An 18563-nucleotide genomic window follows, 5' to 3' on the forward strand; every position below is an offset into this window, starting at 1 on the left:
CGATCTGCACAGCTTCGTGATTGGGGAAACACCGACAACTCATCAAAGCGGAGAAGAAGAGGGAGGCATTAGCAAGATAACGCATAACGCCAAGAGAATATATGTCCCCCCCCCCCCCCCTGGGGGCTGGTTACTATTTAAGAATATATGTCTAAAACGGTCTTATGTAAAACGGTTCAGTTTAAAATGATCTAAACGCTCTGACGATTTCAAACGGTCCGTTCTAAAATGGTCAAAACGGTCTAAACTGGACCAGACCGTTTAACCGATTTGGTCCAGTCCGATTTTTTTTTCTTATTTGGTTCGGTTCGGTTTAATCTTTCTAAAATCATTTGTACCGGTCCGATTTGATATTTTTACTGGTTTTAGATCGGACCGAACCGTGCCCACCCCTAGTCGATAGACATTGATCGTAAGATTTTTTACATCTAAAAGAAGTTGACAATACTAATCTTCATTTGATCGTAGTTGTAAAGACGACGCTATCTGAGATCTATTTTATATGCAAAAATCTTCGATGCCTGTAATCTCGATATTTCTTAACCTGTCTTTCAATAGAAATCATTTCTATAAATAAATAAGGAAAAAAAAAATAAAATAAAATAAAAAAAAAAAAAAAAAAACTTCAAAATAAAAAGGGCTATACGTGGAAATCATTGGCACATTCCCTCATCTGGCCTATGTATACATATGAACTTTTCAAAACCCCCCATTGTCTTTATTAGCGTACTCTCTCTCTCTCTCTCTCTCTCTCGGACACCAATCTAGAGTGACTGCACACAGAGGTTTAAAAATACATATCATTTTCTTGAATCTCTTTCCTTTTAACCAAACATACCTACATTGCCTTTTCGGCTGTTCTCATACAATCACATTTTCTAGGGAAAGAATCATATCCATGGAAGAATATTCAACAATATTTTTGTAAAGTACTGTTTCGAATATAGCTGGATAGACTATTCAACAGTCGAGGTACATTCTTATAACACCACTCACTAAATCTCCCACGTTCTCTCCGTATTGAAACATACTTTCTTCTTCCTTTTTCCAATTTCAATAAAGAATAAACAAAACAGAGAGGAAACTATCTATCTATAAGTATATATAATCTCAATTTTTTATGAAATTATTTGTATATTATTATTGAGTTGTCAGAAAAGTGAGATATATCAAAAGGAAGAAGAAGATGAGGGTGTGCGTGGTCGGAGGTGGGATAAGCGGATTGGTTTCGGCTTACGTTTTGGCCAGAAACGGCGTTAAAGTAATTCTGTGTGACAAGGAAAATCACTTGGGTGGTCATGCTAACACCGTTACCTTTGACGGCGTTGATTTGGACCTCGGCTTCATGGTCTTTAATCGAGTACGTGTCTCTCTCTATATCGCTAAATTATTTCACATTGATAACTGTTCAACAAATCTCGCTGTAAATTTGGGATTCTTTTTTTTTTTTTTTTGTATTACTACGTTTTGTTTTCCTAACAACTTGCCCGTTGTTGTCCAATTCAACTCAAATAAATCAGTTATTAATTTTTATTTTATTTTATATAAGTTGTTCTTATCACATTATGTCTTCTTTTAGGTTTTTTTTTTATTTGTACTTAGTAAATGATCAGAACATTTCTTCCCATTCCTCAGGATAAGATTTTATCTGTAGATTTCTCGTTCTATTAATCACCATTTATATTCTTATTTCATTATTTTAAACGGCCGACGAATCCCAATCATCATCCAATTAGTTAACTACATATCGTTTTCTAATTATCCTCTTTCAATAACAAAAAAAAAAAAAAAACCGTTTTCTAATTATCAACCCAACAAGTGGAGGAAAATAAAAACAGAACTCGTGTTTATCCTATTATTTTATAAAAAAATAAAAATAAAAATAAAAATAAAAAAAGAAACAGGAAAATATATCATTTTAAAATAAGAATTGGCAGTTACTGAAATCTGGAATAAAAAAATTAAAGAGTATGACTTAAAGTTTGTCGCACACTCTACTTGAACTGTAAAGTGCTTGAATCTATAATTGTGTCGGCACTCACTGCAAGTAGCTGGGCATAATATTATATGTGTATAATATTAAAATTTATCATAACAAGGCATAGCATCATCAATTAAAATTTATTAATATTGGACGCCTAAACAATGTGTATAACCAAAGATATTTTCGTTTAATTTTTCTCTGATCTCCAAATAAATTGTAAATGTCATTGCAACTTGTCATATATTTTATGAACATGTTCGATTAACAATGTGTAAATCGTTATTTATGGACATAGCAAAGATTTATGAGCATATTTTATGAACATGGTAGTTGTTTGATCACTGAAATAAACTTAACGGTAAAGTTAGCATATCTTTTAATTTTGTTTTGACAAGGTAAAAAATATAAACACTGATGGCTACAAAAAAGCTTAATATGGTCTCAGGTAACGTATCCAAATATGATGGAATTTTTTGAGAGCCTTGGAGTTGAAATGGAAAGATCAGACATGTCATTCTCAGTGAGCTTAAACAAAGGCAAAGGAATTGAGTGGGGAAGCAGAAATGGGTTCTCAGGCTTGTTTGCTCAAAAGAAGAACCTCTTAAATCCTTACTTCTTTCAAATGATCAGAGAAATTGTCAAGTTCAAAGATGATGCTCTTAGGTAATATGAATTTCAAATTCGGTAATGAATAAAATACAATATAAATAAATAAACCAGGTCTTTTTCTTTTTCTTTTTTTGGGCAGCTATGTGGAGGGTCTTGAGAACAACCCGGACATAGACCGAAGCGAGACATTGGGAGAGTTTGTGAAGTCTCACGGTTACTCTGAATTGTTTAAGAACGCTTATCTTGTGAGACTAACTGTTCTCAATTCCATTTATAAATAAATAAAAAGTTTGTATTGACGTTGAATCAATTGATTGGTTTGTAGATTCCGGTGTGTGGTTCGATCTGGTCTTGTCCTTCGGATGGAGTTATGAGCTTCTCTGCTTTCTCTGTTCTCTCATTTTGCCGGAACCACCATCTTCTTCAGGTATATATATATAAAATTAATTACAAGCTTTGTTTTTTCATGTAGGAAAATAGGTTTGTTAATTCATGGTCTATAATTATAATGCAGCTTTTTGGCCGACCCCAATGGCTAACCGTGAAAGGGCGTTCTCATCAGTATGTCAAGAAGGTAAAATAAGCTTTCTTTTTGCGTCTCATAATCACGATTGGTTTAAGCATTATTTATTAGTTTCAATACATGAAACTTAATTAGGTAAGAGAAGAGCTTGAGAGCAGAGACTGTGAAATAAGAACCGGTTGCTTGGTACACAAGATTTCAAACACTGATGAGGGTGAGTGAGTTACAAAACAAAAACAAATTGAAAATTAATCATTAGTAATTTGATTTCAGATTGTAATATAAAATTTGTATTATGAGAACTATCAGGCTGCGTAGTAGAGTTGGAAGATGGTTCTGAGGAAGTGTTCGATGGATGCATCATGGCCGTCCATGCTCCTGATGCTATTAGATTACTTGGAGAACAAGCAACTTCAGACGAACGAAGAGTACTCGGTGCCTTCCAATACTTCTACAGGTAAAAAAGTAAATTTATACAAAATTAATCTTTTTCCGACTAATCAGTCAAGCCCAAAAGAGTCATTCTTTCTGTAATGGCAGTGAAATTTTCCTTCATCGTGACAAATCGTTAATGCCCCAAAACCCCGCAGCGTGGAGTGCTTGGAATTTCCTCGGAAGCACGGGAGACAAAGTGTGTCTCACATATTGGCTCAATGTTCTTCAGGTGATTTCAATTGACTTTCTCCGAGTTTTTTTTTTTTTTTTTAAGTAAATTTTCTTTAATATTTTTTTAGCTGTTGAATTTTTGTATCAATAAAAATATTTACTACCGAAATGTGCAGAATCTGGGTGAAACTGAAGCTCCATTTTTTGTGACACTGAACCCGGAAATCCCACCAAAGAACACATTGCTGAAGTGGTCAACCGGTCATCCGATCCCATCTGTGGCTGCGACGAAAGCTTCTCTCGAGCTTCCAAATATTCAAGGGAAGAGACAAATATGGTTCTGCGGAGCCTATCAAGGTAAGCCATAATAATTTCTCTGTTGAAAAAGTTATAATAAATTGTGGTTTGGTTTAGAACCTCTTGATCATCTAATACCATGTATATATTTTTTTTTCTTCTCTTTAGGTTATGGATTCCACGAGGATGGACTTAAGGTACTTGATGAACATATTTAAAGTTGAATGTTTAACTTTTTTTTTTGTTGAAGTTTGGCCAGTTCTCTAACAATTATGAAATTTTGGGTCTTTTGCGAACCTTTAAGCTTTAATTGGCTAGATTGCTAGAGCGTCCTTAAGTTTTTATAATTTCGACGAGAATGAAAATACTACATATAGAACTAAGGTCAATGTCCCAGGCTGGAATGGAAGCTGCGAGTGGAATTCTCGGGAAAAGAAGCAACATTCTTAGGGATCCCAAGCATATGGTTCCTTCACTCATGGAAACCGGAGCGCGCCTTTTTGTCACTCGATTTCTCGGACATTTTATCTCCAAAGGATGTTTAATGTATGTAACTCGATTTCCTTGATACTTCTTATTTCTCATTAACATATTATTGATCTTGGTTTTTTTTTTTTTACATATATATAGTTTGTTAGAGGAAGGAGGTACAATGTTCACTTTTGAGGGAAGCACAAAAAGATGTCCTTATAGAAGTGTTATCAAAGTTCTCAGTCCACACTTTTATTGGAAGGTATGTTTTCTTTTTCTTTTCTTTTTTCTTGTGAAGCATTCTAAATTAAGTATTTATCCCAGGTCGCGACGCAGGCCGATCTAGGCCTTGCTGACGCGTACATCAACGGGGATTTCACATTTGTCGATAAAGTAAAAGGTCTTCTCAATCTCATATTGGTATGAACATGAACAAGCCCTCTTAAATTTCAGTTATTTTTCTTCCCTAAAGTACTAAATTTGTACCAACTTTGTTAAATCTCTTTACGTGATTCTTTGAACTTATTTATTTATCGGTGCAGATTCTCATTGCCAACAGAGATTCAAGCTCTTCGGTCCAGAAAACAAATGTGAGAAGGTAAAAAGAAACCTCTTTAAGATAAAAAAAAAATACTAGTCCCTCGAAAATTGTTTTTATTTCTTTTTTTTTAAAATAAAATATTGATCGAAGGCTCGGTATTGTTAGTCTAAGAGGATGGTGGACCCCGATGTTGGTGACAGCAGGTATAGCCTCGGCTAAATACTTCTTTCAACACGCCTCGAGAAAAAATACTCTCACACAGGCGCGCCGTAACATCTCGCGTCACTATGACTTGGTAAATACAGAGACACATATATATATATATCCATCAACATGAAATCTTATCTAAGGATTCACTGTTGCATTCCTTTGGCCTTTGTTTGCGCAGAGCAACGATTTCTTCGCTTTGTTCTTGGACGATACGATGACATACTCATCTGCGGTATTCAAGGTCAGAAAGGCTTGAAGATTGCTAAACTTTAAGACTAACGTATGTTTTTTTTTTCTCCAATAATTTTTTGTTTTCGCAGACAGAAGATGAGGAGTTGAAAGTTGCGCAGATGAGAAAAATCTCTCTTTTGATCGATAAAGTGAGTCCTTTTGCTCGAGATCAAACTCTTTCAATACTTTTTCCTTTTTTAATTGCGCCTTTTTTATGATAATAAGGTAATGATTTTTGGTGTGATCTTAGGCGAAAGTTGAGAAGAATCATGAAGTACTTGAAATCGGGTGTGGTTGGGGAAGCTTGGCCATCGAACTCGTGCGACGAACGGGATGTAAATACACCGGCATTACTCTTTCCAAGGAGCAACTTAAATTAGCACAGAAGAGAGTTCAAGAAGCAGGTCTTCAGGTACAAAAATTAAAAATAAATAAATAAACTAAAATCATTTTTCTCTATGTTTATTCTATTTTATTTTGATTTTTGTTTTCATGTCTTATCTCAGGACAAGATCAGATTTCTTTTGTGCGACTATCGGCAATTGCCCACTGGCTATAAATGCGACAGAATCATTTCATGGTAATTAAATCAAAATTTTAGTTACATTTCCCATTCATTAATCCCACTCCACAACTCATATGTTGCATTTTATATCTTACAGTGAGATGTTAGAAGCTGTGGGGCATGAATATATGGAAGATTTCTTTGCTTCTTGTGAGTCTGTTTTAGCAGAAAATGGAATTTTTGTTCTGCAGGTATAGATACTAACAACATACTAAATCAAAGATGGGCTATTTTATTTCTTTTTATCTTCATTTTTTTTTTTTTTTGGCTCAGTTCATTTCAATACCAGACCAGCGATATGATGAGTACAGAAGAAGCTCAGACTTCATAAAGGAGTACATATTTCCGGGCGGATGTCTTCCGTGTTTGAATAGAGTCACATCTGCGATGACTAGCTCATCCAGACTCTGGTAGAGTTTCTTCTGTTTTTCTCGCTGTCATTTTGTTTTTTGTGTACTTATCTCGCTAACTACCTTTCATCCAACAAAATTAGCGTCGAACACGTTGAGAATATCGGAATCCATTACTACCAAACGCTGAGGCATTGGAGGAAAAACTTCTTGGATAAGCAAAGGTGAGAAAGACTAGCATGAGATATCTGTGTGAGATAGAATTTCGATGATGGTAAGCGAAATTTCTCGTGTATTTCAGTGAAATCCTTGGTCTCGGATTCAACGACGAGTTCATAAGGACGTGGGAGTATTATTTTGATTATTGTGCTGCGGGTTTTAAGTCACACACGCTCGGTAATTATCAGGTACTAAATTGTCCCGTTTTGTCCTAGAATAGTAGTCAAGTTTACAATTATTTTCCATTTTTCAAAGCATAGATTGATTAATATCTTCTTTGTGATCAACGTCCAACGCAGATTGTGTTTTCGCGGCCCGGAAATGTTCCATCATTTGCCAATGCATAAAAGAACTTTCCCTCTGCGTGTTGAGACACTTCAATTTTGTTTTCATTTTTTGTTCATTTGTACTTTTCCATTTAATGATCTCTTTCTCCCTCCGAGTGGTACGAATTGCAACTTAATTTGCAAAACCGGTTTGCTTTGGTCATTAGCAAAGTTAACTGCTTTGATGTTTTGTTTTGTTTTCTTAGTACTGACCTCTTTATGTACCCCCTTCTTTTTTTTTGAGAAATTTGTGGTTGTAATCCCGCCATAGTGAGTTATTAAGTACCCCCATATAGTACAATTTCGTTATATATATATATATATATATATATATATATATATATATATATATATTAAAGAAAATGGGTATAACTATAACACCAGCAAATACAGGTCTAGGCCTTTTTCATACAAGGAACAAAGACCTTTGTTTTTAATCAAGGGTTCTCAATCAGTATGCGACGGCGGCATCGGGCAGAGTATTAATTTTCAAAAGTCATCAATGAGCTTTAGTCCTAGGGTGGAGCTAGTGGCACAAGATGACCTTCACGCAGTCTATCTCGACTATGAATCTTCTTGGTCGAAAGAAAAAAGAAGTCTTCCAAACGGTTTGGGATCGGGTGTTGCCCAAGTTGTCTCAATAATGGCGGAATCGGTTGTTCTCTCAAGCCAATAAAGAGACGTTGATTAGTAAGGCAATCGCATCGACTCTCTCTGCATAATTACTCAATGAACGTGTTTCATCTCTAGACTTCTTTATGTGAAGGCGGCACACTTTTGGTGGGGATGCGACTCGGTGAAAGTAAGATTCATGGGAGAACTTGGAAGTAAACTGAAGGGTTCAGGGGTTTAGAAAGTTGAGGGTTTTCAACCAAGCAATGATTTTTTTTAGCAAAGTTAGTGGCTAGTCTCTAACCCAACTTCCTTAGCAGCTTGGGTTCTCAAAGTAAATTATTTATCTCCGATCTCCTTTTTGGATGCAACAATAAAGGATTGAGTCTCCTTTCCTTTATTTAGAACCGGAAACTCCATGGAAAATGATGCAAATGGAGGGTCAATGGTAAAGAATGAGGTTTTCAATGATGGATGGACAAAAAGATTACCATCGATGAAACTGATTAGAGTTGGAGGAGAGAAATAAGCTTCTCAAGGTTTCGACGCTTATCACCTTGGCAATCGAGAAGTGAGATAGAGAGAGAAGTTGAGTGTGTTCTCGGCCTCACACCTATCCCAGATAAGCCCATGTGGCATCTACACCCCCTCCAACTACTACATTATCAAGATCGATTGCAAACTGGCCTTTGACGCAAGCATTGTAATGGATTCGGCTTGCAGTCTCAAAGGTACCTAAAACTCCATTTGGAAGAACAAAGTTCAAATGTAGCCTAAGATCTTTATATGTGGCGAATGCTACATGATGCGCCGACCTCATATGCTTCATTGATGAGACGAGGAGAGAAGTGTTCGGATAACTATTGGAGATGCGGAGCCTTTAACAACATTACATGTCTTATTTCTGTCCTTATCAGAAGTCTACAGCTTTCCACGATCGTATTCATTTTGTTTTCTGGACTTTTTTCTTCCTAATTTAGAAAGATAGAAATAATATGGTTCAAGAGTTCCAGTAGTGCATTAGAGCATTTCTAATGCAAGCATTTTAAGTTGCTTTACATTCTAAAAAATAATATTTTATAATTGAACTGAATCCCATTTAAACAAAAGTGGTGGTTGATTTAATATTTATTAATTTTTTATGAGAAAAATGAAAAACAACTGCGTCAAAAGTGATTATAATATTATAATCATTACTATACACATAAGCATAAAAAATGATGTGGTAATTACATATAAACAACAAAGCAATTTTGGTTGCTTGCAGGTTGTGAATGGTGGCGAGTCTCCAATCATATAAGAGGTTGGTGTGTTCACTTGACGTCATTTCTCGAAAAGTAATGTGATCGCTAGGGGTGAAACTGGATCGGTTCGGTTCGGTTTTTGACAGTTTTAGTATCCGAATCCGAATTTTCGGTTTTTAAAAACTCAGTCCAGTATCCGGTCCAATTTAGTCTAAAACCGAAATTCGGTTATCCGAATATTCGGTTATCCGGTTTCTTAAATCCAGTATCCAGTCCAGTATCCAATTTTTAAAATTCGGTTATCCATTTTGTAAAATTTCAGATCCAGTTTAATATCCAGTTTTATAAAATGGATATCCAGTTTCTAAAATCCAAATCCGGTTTGTAAAAATTCAAAACAACGAGTACAAACGACTCTTATAAAGCTCCAAAATGACAATACATAATCTAAAACTGAGTAAAAAAAAAAAAAAAATTCAAAAGGACACTCGTCTCCAACTATCTGCACATGTAAATATCATAATATAAAATTAAAATTACTACCCTAATGATCATAATAAACCATACAACAATTGAATTTGTATGTTACATTTATAGATCACATAATCAAGTTATAGTAACAGTATGAGTTGATATATGAGAAGTTTGTTCTTCTATGACAACTTGACCATCATGTGTTAATAATAGTGACATAAATTTGTTTTAATATATATTTATTTTTAATAAAAAAAAATCAGTTAAATATCCGATATCCAGATTTTCCCAAAATCAAATCCGATATCCGGTCCAGTTTTGTAAACCGGATCGGTTATCCGAATCCGAATTTCGGTTAAATGACGTGGCTCCAAATTTCGGTTTCGGTTCGGTTTGGATATCGGTTTTATCCGATTTTCGATTCGGTTTTGTACAACCCTAGTGGTCGCCTACATATTAGCTCGGGAATCTCAGACCCTAAAATATGATGTTCGTTGGTTACTAGAAAGTGCTTGAATTCACTTGTTTTTGTTTTTGGTAGCTTTCAAAATATTTAATGAGATGATCTTCCTTTAAATGAATATAAAAGTGAGATTGATGATTACAATTTTGTTTTTTTTTACGAAATAAGGTATATTTTAATTTTTATCAAGACCAACTACAACCATTATAGTTTTATTAAGATTAGCCATTAAAATAGGAGATAAACACTACTGCATAAGCGTACATTTCTGTGAAACAGTACATAAACGAAATCCATCATTCACATGTTCTGTCACACTTTTATACGACTATATTTAGACATGACAATTGCAACAAATTAGTTCGTTACGATATTCTTGCCATAAAATATGGAACCAAAGGTCGAAAAATAAGAAACAGATTTATTAGAAAAGCATTCAAGGCTGAATTCACGGAACCATGATATGGATCAAATGCTTTTTACTTGGGGCTTTAAAACATCATTCCTGGCTTCTAAAATGTACCCATTTGCTACGAGAAGTTTTGTCCATATCTATATCCCTACTTGGTCCCCTGCAACATAATAACTTAACCTACCCATGAACTGATATAACCAAGTACCCACATCAGAACCTACGCTATGTAATATAGCAGTCAAAATATTTCAGCAATTGGACATACTTGAGCCTTTATACAATGAAATTAGGGAGTAGATGTTTCTTTGGGAACCATAGGATTGATATTAATCAGATTTTAAGCTCTACTAGACATACCGAAAGGATTCCCAAACTTGCCAGTTACTATCTCGGCCCGGTTGAGAATGAACTGTCCTCGATAATTTCAACCGAACAAACTTGTCAAGTGAAGATCGCACCCACTGCTCGTGTTTCAGGCTCTCAGTTCAGAACTCGAGCAAATCTCCTCCTGTACAACACAAGGGCAAATACAGGTGGAAAAATGATTATGCCAGCCACAAACTCTCTCTCTCAACTTAACTACCATTTACCACTACGCTTCTACCGCTACCGAGACTCATCACAGCTCCGTTGCTATCAATCACTACTATCTCTTTACTTCTTTCTTTCCTATCCAGAATTCACTCAGTTCAACCACATATAGCTATCCAAATATTGAAGAGTGAATAAATGCAGCAACATGTCAACGGAAAAATCTTCATATGAAAGTAAATTAAGAAAAAACATAGATAAGGTTATATAAGCTAATTCAGCTCAAACACTACGACCAAAAAAAGGGAAACACCAGGCTAGGAAACAGTAATAGTGATAATTATAATAAGCAAGCCAATCAAAAACTACACTCATCAAAGCAAAATACTAAATAAGAGGATCGAGCATCAACGATGCCCTAATAAGATAATATTATTTATTATAAGACTAAGCAAAATAGATAATTGCAAACTACTGGGAATCAAGCAATCCAACCAGTCACAAGTCCCCTCAAGAGTCTTGGCATCCAATCGAGGATAACCACCGCCGCTTTTGGTGGCAATGAGACAGCCACCGTGGATCCATAAACAATCAAACTTCCGAACTCCGACCCATCGAAATCAATCATCACTGTTGTTGGGCTTGCCGGGCCGGAGCACTTCCGTACGGCACACCATAACCTCCATTAGTCTGAGCAACGCCGTAACCCCCCGACCCTTGCTGCGGCTGATCGGACCTCCAGGCGCCGCCGCCGTACCCACCACCGTTCCCGTTCGCGTCGCCGTAGCCCCCGGCTCCCAAGTACCCTCCACCACTCTCGGCGGCGCCGCCGCTGTTCGGGGCATTCCCGGGCCGCCCTCCGACCGCCCCGTAACCAGCCGCGGCACCACCGGCACCTCCGTACCCGCCGTACCCGTACCCCTGAGCACCGTACCCACCGCTCGGAGACTGCCCAGTTCCGGCGGACCCCGCGGCCGCCCCGGCCCCGCCCCACGGAGCCGCGCTCCCGTACCCCATGGCTCCGTATCCCGCCTGGGGCTGAGCGTTCCACGAGCTCCGGCTACCTCCGGGCCCGCCTGGGTAGCCAGTGTTCTGAGCGCTCGGATTCGGGTAAGCCGCGCCAGCTGGCGCGCTATACCCAGCATTCGCACCGGGATAGCTTCCGTAGCCCCCGTAACCGATCCCGTTGTTCGAGGGTCCGTATCCGTACCCCGGGGTGCCGTACTGCGGAAAAGCACCACCTGCGGTCTGAGGCTGAATGAACCGGCTCGAGTCCATCCGAGAGTCGTACGCAGTTTGGTTTCCGCCGGAAACTCCGTACCCGCCGGAGCCGCCGCCCATCGGCCGGCTTCCTCCTCCGCCGGGATTGGCGTCTTTGGGTAGAGCCCTTTTCACCTCCACTTGCTTGCCGTTCAGATCGTGGAACGTCTTTTGCAAAACCCGGTCGACGGCGTCCTCGGTGTCAAAGGAGATGAATCCGAACCCACGCGGCCGTCCCGTGTTCTGGTCGTACATGACTACGACGTCCGTGACTTGCCCGTAAGTTTCGAAGTGCTCTCTGAATCCTTCTTCAGACAGAGTGGAAGGCAACCCTCCGACGAATATCTTTTTCGTCCTCACATTCCCTCCGCCGCCGCCACCACCACCACCGCCGGAATTTCTGGCTGTGTTGGGGTTTCCAGTCCGGCCGGTCGTTTGCTGTTCTTCTCTTGATAACGCCCTCTTAGCCTCGACCTGAATCATAAAGCACAAATAGTCACTCAAAAAGTATTAAAAAAAATTAAATTGCAAAAAAATCTCTTTCTGGTGATTGAAATTAGATAACACAAAATAAAGTTCCAAACTCTTAAAAAAGTAACAAAGCAAAAATGGTAAATAGATATATTTTAGACACAGGGAAGCAACCTACAACCATTAACCCAAACCAGCAGTGATATCCTTAAGCTCAAAAATACAAATGAAATGTAATTTGTTATTATTTCTGTAAATTTCATTTTTGTCATCTCATTTCTCTCAAAGATATACCCAATGAATCCTTTCAAACTCAATTTACGGTTGAAATAACTTATTTACGCTACAACAAAAATTAATCATAATGAAAGAAAGACAGAGAAACCCTAGTTCTGCACAAACCCACACAAGAAAAACAACGAAACGCACACACTTTTAACAATTTCAACCAAAAATAGAAAAAGAAATCCAAGCAAATATATCGACAACGATCAACATGAAAACACCACTCGACCCAAATTCCAACACCAAACAACAAAGATTCCGACTTTTTCCTCACCGTTCGACCGTCGATGGTATGAGTGTCCTGAAGAACCCTATCGAGCACCGAAGGATCGGCAAAGACGACGAAACCGAAGCCTCTAGGTCTTCCGGTGAACTTTTCCCTCATAACCACAGTCAGAACCACCTCGCCGTAGTTCTCGAAGTACTCCTTCAGCTTCTCCTCCGTTGTCTCCCATGAAACCCCTCCGATGAAGAGCTTTCCCTGATCCGAATCCATGGAAATCGATCGAAAGAATTGAAAACCCTAAACTTGTTCTTAAAATTTCAGGGAACTCGACTTGGGTTTCTTTTTTCTTTCGGGGTGAGAGAGAAATGAAAAATGTGAGGTCAAGTGAGATAGTGAATAATAATAAGTAATTCATTTTAATAAATTATAGAGGATAAAAAAAAAGACTACGTGTGTTGTTTTGACAGATGGGAAAAGTACTCTGTTTTAACGGCTCAGATTGTGTAGGCTTGTGATGCGGATTTGAGATTTTGCTTGTTGTGTCTGTGAGTTTACTCCTCTTCATACAAAATATTCTTTGGGTGTGATCGGTCCGATTGTATACACGTGGTGACTTAGTCGATAATTTGAAAAATAATGGGATCTGTTATGAAACCAAAGAAATAATTGAAATTAAGGATACTTTAAATAATAATAGTTTAAGGCAAGAGGAGTTAGAGAGTGATATATATATATATATATATATATATATATATATGAAGATGTAAGAGAGTGAAAATTAAAAATCGGATACTCGTTATGAAAATGAATTGGGAAAATGACACACATATACTAAATATCAAATTTAATTTTAATTTTTAAAAATGTCGAGTTCATATCATTTGTTTAATTAAAATGATGAAACTATACTATAAAATAGACAACAGTATCACGAATCTTTTTTATTGAATTTTCATTAATATTGACTATAATATGTAAACATTAATTATTTTTATTCATTCGCACTATATATGTAATTTATTTAAAAACTAAAAAAATAAACAAGTCTCTTAATCGTGAATGACACAGAAAGAGGCAAATGGATACAAATCGACAATTGATAGTCATCAAAATCACAAATTCGAACAGAGAATCCAGGATTCGGAATTGCAATTCGAACACGGAATAAAGTCATCTCTTGGGAGATATGAATTTTATTATTTAATTTGATTTAAGACTATTTTTTATTTTAAAATTGGGAATTCGAAAATTAGGGTACTAGTTTGGATTAGATTTGATTTTTCTCATATAAGAGTTAACAACAATGAAAGGGAAATTTGTGACACTATTATCAATTTCAGAGTATAATTTCGTCATTTTAGTTAAACAGATGGTATGAACTCGATATTATTGAAAATCAAAGATTAAACAATATATTTCACTAAACATATTGTATATATGTGTTTTTTTTTTCCCTTAATAGATAAGGATAATTAATTATTTACCCCATTTTTTTTACTTTGATGAGCATACCAGTTATGCATACAATTCTTTACAATACTTCCCTGTTGGGATGTTCATTATTATATTTGCGTGTTCTTGTTATCTCGGTAAAAACCTTTCAAGGAAAAATCTAGTGGGATAAAAACCTAGCAATTCGACATGAATGTTCATTATCGTTAAAAAGAGTACGGCCACGCAAAGCTCTCCCGCATGTCGACCCTGGTGTGTGCCTTAATAAATCTTGCAATTTATGTATTCTAATGTCATGAACATGTCTTCTGAAAGTTGAAGTGGGAAGCGCATTTGTGAAGAGATCAGATGAGTTCTCACAAGAACAAATATACTGGATGTTGATAACATGGTTCTTCTCTAGCTCCTGAGTGAATGAAAAGAACTTCAGAGGGATGTGCTTTGTTCTGTAGCTTTTGATGAATTTTTCCTTCATTTGAACAACACATGCAGCATTATTAAAGTGTGATTGGATCCTCAGATGTTGGAAGATCACTGGTGGCTCTAATATGTTGTGTCATTGATCTCAGCCATACACATTCATGATTTGATTCATGTAGTGCGAAAATCTCTGCATGATTTGATGATGTGGCGACAAGTGTTTGCTTTTAAGAACGCCAATAAATCATAGTCCATCTACACGTAAACACATATCTAGTCTGGGACCTCCCTTTGTGTGGATCTGATAAGTAATTTGCATTAGCATAACCAATCAAAACAGGTTTCATATTATTAGGATAAAATAATCCTAAATCACTCGTTCTTTGAAGGTAACGAAGCACATGTTGATGACTTCGTCCTTCATCGCCTCTTCTTCTGCCACATCGCTCCTACGTTTGAAAGAGCTCAGTAGAAATCGTCAACTCTCCGAGTTTTAAGGCGAGATCACATCTCATATCTTGATTTCGACTTCTTTACGATATTTGGTGGTCACGTTCTGAGCTCGTCGCGATCTACATCCACCTCCAAGGCATGTAGTTTTGGCCTGTGATGTCTAGAGAACTGAATTCAAGCTTGACAAGGTTTGCCATGATGATGACTATTATGAAATAAAAAATTCTTAGATTAATGATTAAGGACATACAAGTCTACAAAAATTGTAAGGAATAGAAAGTAATACATGAATCCAAACATTATTATAACGAAATATTAGTTCATCCGGTGAAATTTCTACGTTAAAAACATAAACGTTAAGCATAACATTAAGTATGACAGTAAATACTAGTACTAAACGAGACATTTTATATGTGAAAACTGAAAAATAGTAATTAGAGAGGAGAAAAATATATGAGGTAGAAGAAAATTTGGGATTTTTGTTTGGTTAAAATGAGTTAAATAGATATGTATTTAAAAGGTAAAATGTAGCCATTTTATGGTTGTTATATTACCATTTGGTTTTTTTTTTTTTTTAAGTTTTTGGTAAAATTAATCAAAATTAAGTATAAAAATGTGTAATAAACAAGATGCAAATGTACGGATATAAAATGACAGAGTTAATCAAATTAAAATATTAATAAAACAGTTAAATAAATTTACAATTATTAGCATTTTTCTATATGGTGGCAAAATCTCATGTGTATAGATAATTGACATTAATTACAAATAGGATTAGATGTAGTTCACATCACTTAACTATAAGGTGGCAAAGTCTTCTTGTGTATAGTATTATGAGGTTATACTCTAATCAAATTAAATATTGTAAATCACATCATATTATTAAAAGGCGGAAGAGCTTCATGTGTATAGTATTTTGGTGTTATACAATAACAAATAATGGTAGTAAAAGTTTTAAGGTATGTTTGATCAAAGGGAATAAGGTGAAAATGGAATGGAATGGAATAGAATTGAAAATATTTAATTACTTTGTTTGATTTACTTAAAAGCTTGAGAATAGCCATTCTAAATCATTCCAACTTTATCATTCATCCATTTTCATTCCTTTGATTTAATAAAGAATCCTCAGTTCCCACGTCTTTTTTTTATTTATCCCAAAATTACTCATTCATCAAAATAAAAAAAATAGAGAAAATGACACATACATACTTTGTGTTTTAATGAAATATCGAGTTTATCCTTTAGTTTTCAAAAATGTTAAGTTCATATTCTCTGTTTAATTAAAATGACGGAATTATACTCTGAAATAGACAATAGTGCCACGAATATTCTTCTATTGAATTTTTATTGACTTTTCATTGACGTTAACTATACTTTTATATGTAAACATCAATTATCAGTATTCATTGGCGCCATAAATAAAATTTATTTAAAAACTAAAAAATAAACAACAGTGTCTTAATCGTGAAGAACACATAAATAGACAAAGGCGGTAAAAATCGACAGTTGATAGTCATCAAAATCACATATTCGAACAGAAAATCCAAGATTCATAGTTGCAATTTGAAACACGGAATGAAGTTGTCACTTGGGAGATATGAATTTTATTATTTAATTTCAATTTAAGGCTATTTTATTTTAAAATTGGGAATTTGAAAGTTAGGGTACTTGTTTGGATTTGATTCGGTTTTTCTTATATAAGAGTTAATATCAATGAAATGGAGATTTGTGACACTGGTATTCATTTCAAGGTATAATTTTATCAGTTTAATTAAACATAATGTATGAATTCGACATTTTTTAAAAACCAAAGGTTAAACTCGATATTTCACTAAAAAATATGGTATTGTTGTCAATGGTGCCCACAAGAAGAGTTGTAGTCTTTATTTTGTACATTTGATGTAATAAAGTCTCACGAAGACTCTTGCTTGTAATTGCTTATTCATTTAATAAAAAGTTGAAACGTTCATTCATTCTTCCTTGTCTGTTTGAAGCTTTATGATAAAACATTAGTCTTTAGTCCATAAACAAACTTAACAACTTACGAAGAGACAAATGTAGATTTGCATGAACAAACTCTTTGTAGTTTGCTTAAAACGATATATTCGCAATCTAAGGGTCAAAGGACTATTGACCTCAGTACGATTGTTAGGAGAATCTATGATGAATGGTTATGGGGCATTGAGAGTTGGAGACTCTATAGTTCTTCTAGGTATCTTCCGAATGTACTAAATTGACCAGTACACTTCTAGAGACAAGATAAGAACAAACCAGTTAACCTCTTATGTCTCGAAGTCACTACGTATGAATGGTTATGGGGCATTGAGAGTTGGAGACTCTATAGTTCTTCTAGGTATCTTCCGAATGTACTAAATTGACCAGTGCACTTCTAGAGACAAGATAAGAACAAACCATTTAACCTCTTATGTCTCGAAGTCACTACGTATGAATTGCATCGTGCTTACCTCAATCCTGAAATGAGACATGTCATTTCACAGCTTACGTATTCTCATTTGACAAAGCCAGAGTTCGGACTCACTATGTGATTCTGAACAGGACCTATTGGTGAAGTACTAAGTTGTCAAGATGTCATGTATATCACCTCATGCTTTGTACCTTGGAATGTGAATAAATGAACTGGCCAATGTCCAAATTGAGTCTTTTGGATGAAACAATGTGACTTGTTAGCTCCTCGTCAATACATTGTTTCTAACTTATTCACAAGCGACAAAGGAGTTGAAGAAATAACAGCTAGAAGGGCAAACTGGTAATTTTGTAAATCCCGACTAGCTGATGATATTCATGAAGGGTAAACATAGATAATATTCAATGGATCCACTCATTACAATTAGGTTGAATTCTTGAGTAGAAAATAAATTCATTTGAACCGAGAGATTTTTAGTGTCAACTCTTTAGTGGAGTCAGTTGACATTAAGCAAATATTGGAAAAAGGTTTGTGAACTTTTGAGTCCAAGTTTCTAGCTCAAGCATTGTTCATTTGGATCCATGAGGTCACTGTCACTAATCACATCGAGTAGGAATAGTTAAACTAGAAGCTAAGTCAAAACAAGAACGAGACAAGTTTTACGAAAATTGTCAAAAGGGTAATTTTGTCTTTTTGGACATAGCATGAAATGAATGTCAATAAATTTTTTTTGACATAGTCATATGATGACCTAAGTCACTCGGCCATGATGTGTTCATTGGGCCTTGTGGATTAATTTCATTTCAAAGAATTTTACTTGAAAATTCTTAATGGGCTTTTCTTATGTTGTCATGAACAAGTGAAGAAAAATCTAGAAGGCCCTTCTAGAAGGTGTTACAC

General features: G+C 35.9%; 2 protein-coding genes across 3 annotated transcripts; one reads left to right on the plus strand and one right to left on the minus strand.

Moving 5' to 3' along the window:
* Window positions 1-710: 710 nt before the first annotated feature.
* Window positions 711-7217, plus strand: LOC149393559 (uncharacterized). The gene is made up of 25 exons (XM_089616956.1): window positions 711-972; window positions 1156-1360; window positions 2430-2647; window positions 2733-2838; window positions 2919-3020; window positions 3108-3167; window positions 3252-3330; window positions 3426-3573; window positions 3657-3780; window positions 3899-4079; window positions 4188-4216; window positions 4417-4565; window positions 4650-4752; window positions 4815-4910; window positions 5033-5088; window positions 5197-5326; window positions 5420-5482; window positions 5562-5621; window positions 5723-5884; window positions 5979-6052; window positions 6135-6228; window positions 6311-6447; window positions 6531-6611; window positions 6689-6794; window positions 6906-7217. Exons 2-25 carry the CDS (start codon window positions 1187-1189, stop codon window positions 6951-6953), a joined length of 2580 nt encoding a protein of 859 aa, XP_089473082.1. The 5' UTR covers window positions 711-972; window positions 1156-1186; the 3' UTR covers window positions 6954-7217.
* A 2909-nt stretch (window positions 7218-10126) lies between these two features.
* LOC149393560 (heterogeneous nuclear ribonucleoprotein 1-like) lies at window positions 10127-13320 on the minus strand. Of its 2 annotated transcripts, XR_016299749.1 has the most exons (3): window positions 12962-13320; window positions 11167-12405; window positions 10127-10648 (listed from the first exon to the last, which is right to left on the minus strand). XR_016299749.1 is itself a non-coding variant. In XM_089617028.1 (2 exons), exons 1-2 carry the CDS (start codon window positions 13181-13183, stop codon window positions 11299-11301), a joined length of 1329 nt encoding a protein of 442 aa, XP_089473154.1. In that variant the 5' UTR covers window positions 13184-13320; the 3' UTR covers window positions 10883-11298. The 2 variants fall into 2 exon arrangements, 1 of the variants encoding a protein (XP_089473154.1); XM_089617028.1 differs by lacking the exon at window positions 10127-10648 and having other exon boundaries at window positions 10883-12405.
* Between the last annotated feature and the right edge of the window lie 5243 nt (window positions 13321-18563).

This window comes from Urtica dioica, chromosome 6 (genome assembly GCF_054948205.1).
Source record: "Urtica dioica subsp. dioica isolate 48M chromosome 6, U.dioica_male_clone48M_v1_H2, whole genome shotgun sequence".
Lineage (NCBI taxonomy): Eukaryota > Viridiplantae > Streptophyta > Magnoliopsida > Rosales > Urticaceae > Urtica > Urtica dioica.

Excerpts from the sequence above, each read along its gene's own strand:
- LOC149393559 (XM_089616956.1), top strand. The coding sequence starts at position 1,187 with ATGAGGGTGTGCGTGGTCGGAGGTGGGATAAGCGGATTGGTTTCGGCT. Across the intron at positions 2,839-2,918 it reads TGTTTAAGAACGCTTATCTT|ATTCCGGTGTGTGGTTCGAT; the intron begins GTGAGACTAACT and ends ATTGGTTTGTAG. Across the intron at positions 5,089-5,196 it reads CAGAAAACAAATGTGAGAAG|TCTAAGAGGATGGTGGACCC; the intron begins GTAAAAAGAAAC and ends CGGTATTGTTAG.
- LOC149393560 (XM_089617028.1), bottom strand. The coding sequence starts at position 13,183 with ATGGATTCGGATCAGGGAAAGCTCTTCATCGGAGGGGTTTCATGGGAG. Across the intron at positions 12,406-12,961 it reads ATACCATCGACGGTCGAACG|GTCGAGGCTAAGAGGGCGTT; the intron begins GTGAGGAAAAAG and ends TTTATGATTCAG.